Here is a 12,678-nt window from a genome sequence, read left to right as displayed (position 1 = left end):
CAGGCCTCAATTCTTAGGCCCATATCTATCCTCCAAGCTTCCAAGTTTTATTTCTCATAGACTACCAGACATTTAAATATGGGGAGGTCATTAGGACCTCAACCATCCTTTCTCATTCCCCATACATCACCTTCTAGCTACTGAGCCTTTGAGGAAGGACCTCTATAAATATTGCTGAGTTAAAGCGCAGTCTACTTTGCCTGAAATGCCAGCATCACATGTAAATAACTTTCATCTTGCTGCATACCCACCAGACCTGAGAAACATTCTTGATTTTTCCAGGCCCAACAAACCACCAAATCTCCTAACCACTCTCCTTGCTCCTTCAAGGAGAATTCAGGTTTGGTCTGTTCTCTTGATTTCAACTACCACACTTGCGACTCTATCCATCTCTTGCTTGGGCTCCAAACTTGGTTTTCTACTTCCAGACAATCCTTTTCAAAAAGTTACTCTGCACACAGCCCTATGAATCTGTATATGCACACATGCTGCTTGTGTACAAGACAGATGTTAATAAATGCTAAGCTAGGGCCTTGTTCCTGGCTGATACTTGGAGGGCTCTCTATCCTATTTCAAGGGACTATAATAAACTGTTTAGTGTGGCACCAGATAGTTCCCAACATGGCCTCGACCAACTGACCAGAACCATCACTTGCCATACTGCGCCTCCTTATCCAAATATATTCTGCTATTTATCTGGACACCAAATGCATCTCTGGCTGGGAATGCTCACTCCTGACCCCTTTCAGCTCCTTCAACTTGCCATCTTCCCACCACCATTTCAGACTCACACAAAGACTAAAGGAACATGAGATAAAGATGTTGGAGTCACACTGTTGTAATTACTTTCAACATGCCATGTGAAACTGTAGCTTCTTTTGTTGATGATCTTCTTGTATCCCCTTCCGGTAGTTGTACCGGCACTATCACTGTATCTCATCTGAGTACTCTGGATACTGTATATACTGGTATTAGAACTAGGGAAGTGAAAGGGAATATCAAAATTGAGAGACAAAGGATATAAAGACAAACGACTCCAAAAACAGTACTTGCAAAACCATTTGGTATAAACCAACTGAACAACTCATGGGGGGGAGAGGGAAAGGGGGAGGGGGGAGGGGGGAATGAGGGAGGAGGTAACAAACAGTGCAAGAAATGTACCCAAGGCTTAACGTATGAAACTGTAACCTCTCTGTACACCACTTTGACAATAAATAAGTATATATATATATACACACACACATATATATATACGTATATATATAAATTAATAGTACAACTTGGGAGGGAAAGTGGGAGAAAAACTGAGAGTGAGGGTAACAAATTTGATAAGAAATGTATTCACTACCTGACGTATGTAACTGTAACCCCTCTGTACATCACCTTGACAATAAAATTAAATTTTAAAAAGAAAAAAAAAAGATGTTGGAGTCAAAGAAGACTCCCAACTTCTAGAACAAGGCCTACCATCATCAAGTCACCTCAAGGTAAGGGACAGACCCATGATTTCAGTTACTTCAAATTCACTGATATGTGACCTATCTAAAATTTCTTTGAAAATAGCATAAATAATCTTGTGTGGTCACTGGGAAGAATGAAAAGGATCATGTGAAAAACTCAAATTTAGGCTATATTAGGTCTGGTTACCTAATGAGGCTTCTGAAAAGTACTGAGTAGAGGCTAAGTATTCAGAGTTCCCTGTTGCCATATGACATTTATTAATAAACTTAATTAACTTTATAGGCTTCACAGTGACTCTGGTCAGTATTTACCCATTTTTTTAAACTTAGGTACAATTGAAATATTTGGTTATGGACATAGTAGAATGACAATGAATGTTTCCTGTAAAGGTTACCTTTATATTGCTAGAATCATACCTTGTATTTCAGAGCAAACCTTGCATCATTTACAGACAGTGCAGAAAAAAAAACATGTTGGGATTTGAACACAACAGATTTAAATCAGATAAAAGATTATCGTCTTTATACAGAAAAAAAAGTAAACTTGAGTTTACAAATTTTAGCACACACAAGAAAGAAAATTTTCACCACTGAACTGGATTCTACCAACTAAAGATGAATCTGAATTATCTGTGGTCATGAGAGATATTACACAGAAATAAAACATTAAGAATTAGATCTTTTGCTAATGTCACTAGTTCCCCAAACTTATGAGTGACACTACCAGAAAAATTCAGTCAGAGTGAGCTGTATCTTTATTTTTGTGGCATAAACCAAGAATTACAGAATGCTGATGGGAAATACATTTAGCATAAAAATGGATTTTTAACAGTCTAAGTTTATGACAAAAAATGTTTAGTACTAATCAAGGCAGTTGTAGAAAGGAAGTATTTTGAAAAGTGAGCAGGGAAAAAAGACCTATGAATGGCTTTTCTTTGTAAAATTTGGATTCAGATGAAGTTTCATCAACGGTACATGCATGTGTGTTATAAGCAAAATAGATTCAGCTTCATTTCAATTCATTTATTCTACAAATATTTACTGACTGTTATGTGCAACAATTGGAAGAAAAGGAAGTCTAATGACAGAGATAAGATACCCCCTGAGACACTTCTAACACAGCCATCTGCTTTCTTGGGAGGCTGTGGAGAAGTGTCATGAATAAGAATAAATGAGAGACTTAGTAACATATTTAGTCAGGAATGGAGTCTCTGTGTCATTCTTCTATTATTTTATTTGGAAATAAGTCATAACTATAGAATAAAGAAACACAAAGAGACATACTAAGTCCACACCCAAAACATGTTTTCTCATTTTCTCTAAATGTAGGCTCATATTTGTCAATTATATGGCCTAATTCTGACTTGGGAAATAGCAGCTTCCAGACACAGAGAGAGGGCATCTAATCACTGCCTGGGTTTTCTTAGGGAAGGACAGGAAATGTCAAATTAAATGTTTCTTAAGTAACACTGAATTCAAAGGTCACAAGGTATGGCTTCGAAGTTCCTTGAGAACTGCAAGAAGATAAGAGGGGAGAGAACAAAGAAAACCATAGTTGTATTCAGAATAGGAGTAGTTCTGCAGAGTTAGTTCCTAGGGTTTTGGTAAGAGTTGAAAATGTGAGAAATGTGACTTTTTTTTTTCCAGTCCTGGCACTTGGACTTAGGGCCTGACCACTGTCCCTGCCACTTGAGCCACAGCGCCACTTCTGGCCATTTTCTATATATGTGGTGCTGAGGAATCGAACCCAGGGCTTCATGTATAAGAGGCAAACACTCTTGCCACTAGGCCATATTCCCAGCCCGAAATGTGGCTTTTGTAGGAGGTGAAAAGTGGAGAAAGAAAGGAAGAGATTCATCTTGATCTTTTCTTGAAGGTCAAGATAACTTACAGAAAGATTTGTCTCAACATCAGATTCCTCATTTTGGAGCTGTGTGAAGCCCTTGTGTAATACTCTTCTTTCTCTCAGAGAACAAACAATCCTATTATTGAAAAACAATCTTGGATATCTTTCAATATCTTTCAGGGTAAAGAGTTTGTAATTATACCACAAACAGACAAACTAGTCCAGTCAGGGACATTTGTTCTTTATAAACCCCTCAAGTTAAGTCACATTCTGGGGAGTAAAATCCAATTCTATGCAAGTGATATTTACATTAAATCAACCTATTATTAAGAATGATCTTGGGCTGGGGATATAGCCTAGTGGCAAGAGTGCCTGCCTCGAATACACGAGGCCCTAGGTTCGATTCCCCAGCACCGCATATACAGAAAACGGCCAGAAGCGGCGCTGTGGCTCAAGTGGCAGAGTGCTAGCCTTGAGCAGGAAGAAGCCAGGGACAGTGCTCAGGCCCTGAGTCCAAGGCCCAGGACTGGCCAAAAAAAAAAAAAAAAAGAATGATCTTGGACATCTTTCAATATCTTTCAGACTCAAGTGGCTGTCACTATACCACAGACAGACAAATTAGTCCATTCGGGGACATTTGTTCTTTACAAATCCCTCAAGTTAAGTCCATTCTGGAGAATAAGATACAATTCTATGTAAATGGTATTTTCATAGCATGTCTCTTCCTTATTTTCATACATAGAATGACTCCTCTTTATTTCCAGATTCAAGGTGCTGTGAAAAGGAAAGACTGGGCTTGGAGCTTAGTAGTAAAAGTATACGAATGCATAAGGTCCTGGATTCCATTCTCAGAACCTCCTCCAAAGTGCTCTGAAAACGATATAGGTTGATAGCTACCAGTAGTCTTTACCAACACTCTTTGACCTGGTTGTCATGAGATACTTGGTGAGTATGCTAAAAACAAACACAGAATTCTTGATCAATTAGCTTAACAAATTATATTGTACAATGGCAAAAATCATATAGTAAAAAAAATTTACTCCTCAGCATACCAAATTCTACTTACAATGTCAATCCTGACTTTTTCTTCCTACCTGACTTTGTTAAAGATTGAACACAAATGGATACTAATGATCATTACCAATTATTATTACTACTAATCATAACTAATGGCTATCCTTAAACAGAGGAAAATCTTTTGTCAACCATAGCTTTTTGTTCATAGACAATCTTATACACAAGATTAAAAATAAAGTATCCTTGATACTCCTAAAATATTTAATATTACCTCCTGGATGTGATATGCCTGCTGTATTCTCAAGTCTTTTTAAACCAAATTTTAAGTATTCACTTAATATTCATACTACAGGAAGATGATTACGGCATAGGCCTTGCCTCGAAAGCAATGAGCTATCTCATTTTAGGGAGGTGCTAATAGTAACTGACAAAAAAGGCCCACTGTCAAATAATTCTTTGAGAAAAGTCCAAAGTGTTCCAGTAATATAAGCAAATGGCAGATTACATCCAACTGCAGGGCTCTAGGCAGGTAAAGCTATTTTGAACAAGGTTAAGAAGGATGGGTAGGAATCCTTTGTCAGACTAGATGATTGAAGGTTAGGGTTGAACAGCTAGGCTGAGAAGCAAGATTGAACTTGATTTACAAAGTGGATGGGAGCAGGACGTATTCTGAAATACTAGCTATGACAGTATGACCAGAACACAGGAAGTACAAAAGAAGATGAAGCTAAAAAAGCAGGTCAAGAGAAAATCGTGGAAGGTTTTCATGCCCAGGTGAGCAACTAGAAGACATAGAAATCCAATAAAGAAAGATGGTCATGATGGGTCTTGCTTCTGAGAAGATGTCCAACTAGAGTCTGTATGCAGGGTTTATTTTAAAGGTGGGAAAGAAACTAAAGGGAAACCAACTAGATAAGGAACTATGGCCAGAGGTCAGAGAGGGCTTAAGAGCTAGAAGGCAGGTTGTAGCAGAGAAAGGACTGGATGAATGGCAGTTTGCTTTTTCATCTTCAGGTGACATCCTCCCTGAGGGCACTAGTTCTCAGACACAGTGTGTTGCCTTGATTAAGAGGTCTTGGTGCCTTGGGCTAAACCAAGGAGATGAAAGTACTTAAGTGTGACAAATTTGAGCAATTTCTCCTTTAAAGACTTGCCTAGTAGCATTTGTCAAAAGAAGACACACTGTGAGAAATGATTATGTGCAAAGGCTTTCTTAACCAAGGGACCTGGGATATAATGTAATACAAAAGTAAAAGGCCAATGATTTGCATTATCCTGCACCACATAATACTCTAGACTTTTCCAACTTGATCCTCCCTGCAGTCATTGGGAATTTTCTTTAGCCTATTTTTTGGGGGGGTTTAGTTTCTGCTATTTTTCTGTGAACACTATTTACGGCAATGGCGGACTGAAATTGTCTCCTCTAGTCTGCTATGACAGTGAGCATAAGCAGTGGGATTTCTGTATTTGATGGTGAATAAATAAGAAGAAATAATTTGTTCCCCAATATGAGCAAGCAGATAAACCTACTTCCTTAAATGCTTGAGATAATATAGCCAAACACATGTAAAAATTAAATAATCAGAAAAACAAATGCCCTGCCTTTTCCCCTTAAATTCTACTCTCAAATATAAAACCAAGAGCCTCTAAAACCACATGCACTACATCAGCATTAATCCTTTGATGCCTAAAAGTGAAGTTATATGATTACATTCATTTTTTTCTTTTAGATAACAAAGGAGAGAGAAAATCTGCAAAAGGAGCTAAACAGATTATCGTAGCAAACAATTAGACATCGAATGACTCTAAGTGAAGATTCCTGGCGCTTTTCTGTGTGTGCAAGTATATGCACTCTGCTTACCAATGACAAAGCTAGAAAGAAAACTCACCTGTTTTCTTCCTCAAGATCTGCTAGGATTCTCTCTAGCTCCCCTCTTTCCTCACTCTCTAGGGAAATCAAGATCTGGGCAGGACTACGAGGCTGGCTCAAGGGGGAGTCCTGGTTCAAACTTTGGCAGTAATGCTGGATTAACAAATGTTCATCATCTCTGGAAAATAAAATCAAAGGTTTTGGTTTTGGCTCCCCCCTTATTTGGCTTTGGGGGTAAAGGATTTGGTGTGTATTTGAAAATAGAAACATTTATTTATTCTTAACAATTAACTAGATATATGTATATATTTTTTGCTTCTAAGACATTTAGATACTATGGAGGTTGTGGTATACCATCCTGCTGATGACAATTCGAAGTGTTTTTTGATGAAATTTTCAGATGAAATTGATGGGCCTACTTAAATGGAGCAATTAAAAAAAACCAAAATCACAGAAATATTGGGACTCTAAGGCTACAGGGTTAGCCAATAGGTAATAAATATTCAAAGCCATGCTAATGTCTGTTTTATGCTTTTCTACTAAGGCTGTCAAGATAATCTCTTCACTAACCCATGCTATTGTGGACAATATTTAGGAAAAAAATCCCAGCAGCCCTTAAAATATTTTAGTGGCTATTTTCTTAAATAAAAGGCAACTTAACCAAAAGTGTTGCTTGGTCAGTTACTTTTAACTTCTAAAAGTCATGAAGGGAGTATCGTAACAATACTTAAACAGGAGATAAATGATGGTTTCATGCAACTTTTATTTAGATAGAAACACAAAAATGGAGGGGAAAAGTAAGTTACTCAGGTGATTGATTAAAGGAGACAGAAAAACTTGCTCTTCAGAGCAGGTCTTAAGGACAAATCTTGGAGAAAAAGAGGTAAAAACCATATTTGGGGAGCCAGCTGCAATCTTTCCTGGAAACTAGGAATTTTCTAATACCCAGGAGAAATTATTTTCAGAATACATTGCTTTAAGCTCCTAAAAAACCTATTTGCCTCTAAGTTATCAGAATTTCATTCTGTTCTTAATGAGAAGTGAAAACCCTTTGTTTCGGGTTAGATATCATTAAGATGATACTTTCATATTCCTTTCACCATGCCTACATTTTTTCTTGAGAAAGCCCAGGATGCTTTCAAACTTGTTACCCTCCTGTCTCAGCTTCCCAAATGTTGGTAGTACATGTATGTATCACCATGTCCAGCAGTCTTGGGGCTTGACCTCAGGCCTGGGCGCTGTCCCTGAGCTCTCTTGCTCAAGGCTAAGGCTCTGCCACTTTGAACCATAGATCCACTTCCAGTTTTCTTGTGGCTAATTGTAGATGAGAGTCTCATGGACTTTCCTGCCCAGGCTGGCTTTGAACTGAGATCCTCAGATTTTACCCTCCTGAGTAGCTAGGATTACAGGTGTAAGTCACCAGCACCTAGCTAATAACTACTTAATTTCAAGTTGGAAAGAAACGCTAATATTTAGGAAAATGTCTTTCTGGTTTAAATTATTTTGGTCTAGCAAGTCAGATAACTAGTAGAGATATGTCTATCAACTAAAAATAATTATTTGGAGGCTACAGTATAGCTCAGTGGTATAGTATCTTCTAACATATATGTGGTCCTGGGGACCACAAAAATAATGATAATAATTCTTATTGTGTATTAGTAAGTGAAGCAAACAAATCACTAAATTTTGTTTAAAAACAAAAGTGGTTTTACCACCTATCTGTTATTCTTCTCAAATGCTAAGTTTTTACAGCTGAGCCTTCTGTTTGTTTTAAGCAAAATGTAGTTGTAATTAGGGTTTTCTTACTATTCTCTTGGGCAGTTCACGGGTGGCAGTCACTGTCATCTGGATACAATTTGAATTAATTTGAATGTGTTAGAGCACCAGTGAGCCAAAGAAGCATATCATTTGAGCCATTTACATTTGGCTGATTCTTTGGCCACTTATTTTCCTATCAAAGTTTTTATGCTTGAATATCATTAATACATTTCCCCATAACTATGAAAAAGAATACATCACAGTTATGATTGGGAAACACCATTTGAAGTAACAAAGTCATAAACAAATGACTGAGTGTTGACTTGAATATTAATACTTTGATCACTTTTATGGACTAGATGAGATGATTTATTCTCACATAATCAAGAAATATATATATATATATATATGTCAGTTTGGCACAATTCTCGCACATCCTTCATCTGCTCAGGACTTGGGTTGTTACACCTACTGTATCAGATAGATTGACCATTCTTCCATTTGCCTGTATTCTCCATGCTAAGATGGCATGACATCTATTATCTTTTCAAAGTAAAAGAATCCTTGTAGTTTGGCTGGATTGCTTCTCTCAACATTGTTTATTAAGTTGGTGTATTCTTATTTATTCCTTCATATTTCTTTCATTACCTATTCTATGTGTGAGATCCTAGTTAACATTTGGTGTGGTCATAGGAATGTTCTATGTTGCATACTGTGAAAACTGCCCCTAGTCTATGATTTAAGCCTGTGTGGTCCTGTCATAGCCATATTCTTGAACACTTTATAGCATCACTTGGTAGTCTCTCAAGTTTAACAGGGTTGGTTTCTCATTCTACTAACAAAATAAGACTTGTATTTATACTCTCTGCTCTGAAAACCCTCCACAAGACTACCTTAGTTACACATGAAGATGCTAATCACAAAAATTTACTATTTTGATTTTGAAAGGAAAATGCCCCCCAATAATGTAGTGTAAGGGGATAACAATTCTGTACCAAGATCTCATTTCCACTCTCTACGAGTGGAGGAAAATGTGAGCTATCCAGTACTTTAAAATGATAAACTATCCCTTTAAATATTTGGTAGGTGTAGTCAAAGAGTAAGCACTTAAAGTTAAGTGGGACACTGCAATTTGTAATGATATGGTATTAAATTGGTCTAAGGTAGAATAAAGCAAAAATAATTTTGTTATTAAGAATATTGATCATGGCTGAATTTAGATGAGCTCATTCTGTGCCAGGCTGTTAAAGAATTAAAGAAAAAAAGTAAATGAATGGCTCTTTGAAAGATCATATGAATATGATGCCAGTTCCTATATCCTGTACTATCCTACCTCTAAATCCCTCAAAGCAATTTCATTGTCAGGAACATTTTGTAAAAAGAGATGAGATACTTACATGCTCTCATTAGGAGAGATGCTATCATTTAGATAAGATCCATTGCTGTTTTCCATTTCTGCTAGCCTGATAAAAAACGTAAAAGCTCATTAAAACTTATGTGACTTCTTAGAAACTACTCAAGACCTAATCGAACATTCCTGAAAACTAAAGGATAAATCATTGGCAAGAGAAGAAAGGAATCCTTCAAATTAAAGGCTGTGTGTGTTGGCTTAACCATTCGAGGCCCTGTGTGGTAGACCACAGCTAGTTAGCAGCTTTACATTTCTGATATAAATTCTAAGGGAACTTGTATATATTGTTGCTGTTTTGTTTTGTTCCACAGATTGATTTTCCTTTCACTGAGAATAGGTCTTTGTTTTCAGAAGATAAGCTTCCCTAACAATAAATGCACACCATACCTTATACACTGACCCCCTTTTAAAACCATTAATGCCTTCCACTGATGATAGATGTAAATAGCTAGTCAATGCTTTCCACAATTGATAGGCGTGTCCAGCAGTCAGAATATTGTTAAAAGATGGATTCACAGTAAGCTCTATGTTCTGCCATTAATTTTTAGCTTTACTTCAGAAAGTAAGTCTTCTGATAACTAAAAATAGTTAATCAAATGCTTATACAGATTTATTTAACAAGCATAAGATCTCATAATTAGTAATTCTGTTTTAAGTATAAAAGTATCTCAAACACAAAGAAGGAAGGATAGAAAAAGGCCCAAGGGTTAGGAAAATCATTCCCATCTTTACAGTATATCATGGAAAATAAACACACAAACAGAAAGCTTGTGGTTTTATATTCTCCAGTATTGTTTGTAAATTAATATCTAATCTAACAGCTTTCTAAGAAAGTTGGAAGACTTGTAAGCCAATTTAGTCAATGTTCTCAGTATACAAAACACAACAAGGCTATCAGAAATGTTTCAAGGCCAAGGTTAAATAAGATTGTTCTGGACCCATGCTCTTGTTGGTGTCCAAAAACAACATGCAGTAGAGGGCATGCACGTTAGAGGGCAAGTTGATTAGTAGAAAGCAGACAAGATTGAGGAAGAAAGAAAAGATTTGTTTAAAATTATTATAGGTTAGCTTTCCTTGGTTAGTTATTTCAATCAATATTTGCCTAGCATTCAACTAGTCTCATACCTGCTAGCATAATGTTCAATGCGTGAATGAGTATCATCGTGTGAGAGCTGAGGGGACGAGGCAGGCCTATAAGGCAGAAAATGTGATTAGTTACAGATACCATCCATTAATGGAGAAAAAACCCACCATACAGTTAGGTATACATGGCCTAAAACAACTTTATTCTAATTTTATGGATATTGTACATTTAGCTGTTCCTATATCTTAGAGAGCATCAAGTATTTTAAATCCTGATATGAGAGCTGATTTTGCATTTTTCCTTTTCTCAAAAGCCATAGAGATCAAACCTGCTCTGGAGAGTTTCAATTATAGAAAAAGTGAAGGGAGAAATTTTCTACAGAGACTATTGTCCTGCTAGCTTTCAATTTTCCATACAGTTCTGAAATTGTGTTAGCACTATATGATTTAAAATTTTCAAACAGTTTATACCTATGCCATTTACTAGCCACCTTTTTTATTCAATGGAAAGTATACATTTGTGTAGTACACTTATAGTCAATAATATTAGCCTAAAAGAGGCTATTCTAGTCCAAGAATTCTTAAGATTTCATGTATCAAGATGTCTTGGTCTGTGCAATTTCCTAAGGAAGGAATATATATATATATACCAATTTAACAGCAGGACTATACTAGTACTTTACAGAAACAAACAAAAAAAACAACAGAAAGGCCTAAAATTGTCTTATGATATTTTCAAAAATGACTAAATTCAATAGAACGCCTATATATCAGATATATTCCTTATTAGGGATATCATATCCTCAAATATAGGTGGATAATAAAGGGAAAAATTAGCATGGATAATCCATTTACTTTTGTCATATATATATATGTGTGTGTATATATATATATATATATATATATGTCTTAGCTCTGTATACTAGAATCTTGATAGGGTTAACATACTTTTATACTTTCATATTTAGTTGATTAATTATGCTAAAGTTGTAGTAGTATCTCTAAGAGTAACCTTAGGGAGAAAAGTCTGCTCTGAAAAACAGTTTGTACTTGTGTTTTAATTGAAATAGGACAAATGTTCTCTTCCACTTCTCTCCTGACCCAGAAAAGCCCCTAGGTAAATGCACGAACCCAGAAGTCAACAGTGACGTACTCAGTATAGGCTCTGGTTTTAGTCTAATATCCAAGTAGAATTCAAGAATTTGGTCTGAACACTAAAAAGAATGTTTGTTTTCTCTTACATTAAAAAGAAAAAGAAATAAGATCTGTGCCAGATAATCCCATTTCTTAATGAAGATTAATTATAACACAATTACAACACACTGTAGCAAATAACTAGGAAACCAGAGAGAGAGAGAGAGAGAGAGAGAGAGAGAGAGAGAGAGAGAGAGATATCATATTTATGAAACCAGTGTGCTCCAGGTCAATTGTAAAAGATGTTTAAATTTTCACAAGGAAACAACAGGAGGATGTTCAACATAATAGGTAATCCAAAGGTTTCCATGTGAATACCAACTATAGTTTTAGAAAGGTAATCTGCTTATTTTCTAGAATCCTGGGATAGTCCATTATTAGAAAAATGCCAAGGTTTGTTTTGAAATCTTCATCGCAGATTAAAAAAAACTTAATACTTGAATCTTTTAAAATAAACATCATGTTCTTGAAAACACGAGTTCTTGAAACAAAAGTACCCCAACGAAAGTAGATACACAAATCTAGATCAAATTATTATATCTTATACAAAAAATCATACAGAGCTTTAATTCTTCGCCTCAAGGATGATTCTGCTATTTCTTATTAATGTACATAGCACCTATCACAGCATGAATAAGTAGAACTCATAATAACTAGAAATCTTAAAAATGTGCACTAAAATAAATGCTTTTTCTATCAAAAAATGAGCCAAAACAAAGTGCTGGTTGGAGAAAAATCATTTCATTGAACAGCTAAGAATTAACAAAAATAACAAAACTATTTAACTCAGAAATAAAACTAGGGGGAAATTCTTAAAAAACATTTCCAGAGGACAGATCCCATATCCTACTTCACAAATACGAAACCATATACCAAGAAGAATTACTTCCTATTAGCATTAAAAACCCACTTGGCCAATATCATCTCACCCACTTCCATTTTGTCTTTATGACAACTCCATTCATGAAGTTTCACTTATTAAGATTTCAAAGTAGAAGAGCTTAGAGAACACCACTGGACTGCCTTATTTATGGACAAA

At 36.0% G+C, this 12,678-nt stretch overlaps 1 protein-coding gene across 8 annotated transcripts in view; it reads right to left on the bottom strand.

Moving 5' to 3' along the window:
- Positions 1–12,678, bottom strand: part of Dmd (dystrophin) — a 1,916,788-nt gene that overhangs the window by 43,468 nt on the left and 1,860,642 nt on the right. For all 8 annotated transcript variants that reach the window (XM_048336444.1, XM_048336436.1, XM_048336438.1 and 5 more), the window contains 3 exons: positions 10,488–10,553; positions 9,349–9,414; positions 6,213–6,371 (listed from right to left, as the gene is read on the bottom strand). In XM_048336444.1, coding sequence (XP_048192401.1) covers positions 6,213–6,371; positions 9,349–9,414; positions 10,488–10,553 — 291 coding nt within the window. The remainder of the gene's footprint in view (positions 1–6,212; positions 6,372–9,348; positions 9,415–10,487; positions 10,554–12,678) is intronic.

This window comes from Perognathus longimembris, chromosome 28 (genome assembly GCF_023159225.1).
Source record: "Perognathus longimembris pacificus isolate PPM17 chromosome 28, ASM2315922v1, whole genome shotgun sequence".
NCBI classification, from domain to species: domain Eukaryota; kingdom Metazoa; phylum Chordata; class Mammalia; order Rodentia; family Heteromyidae; genus Perognathus; species Perognathus longimembris.
Note: the sequence above shows the minus strand (reverse complement) of the source record. Positions and strands in the feature narration are given on the sequence as shown.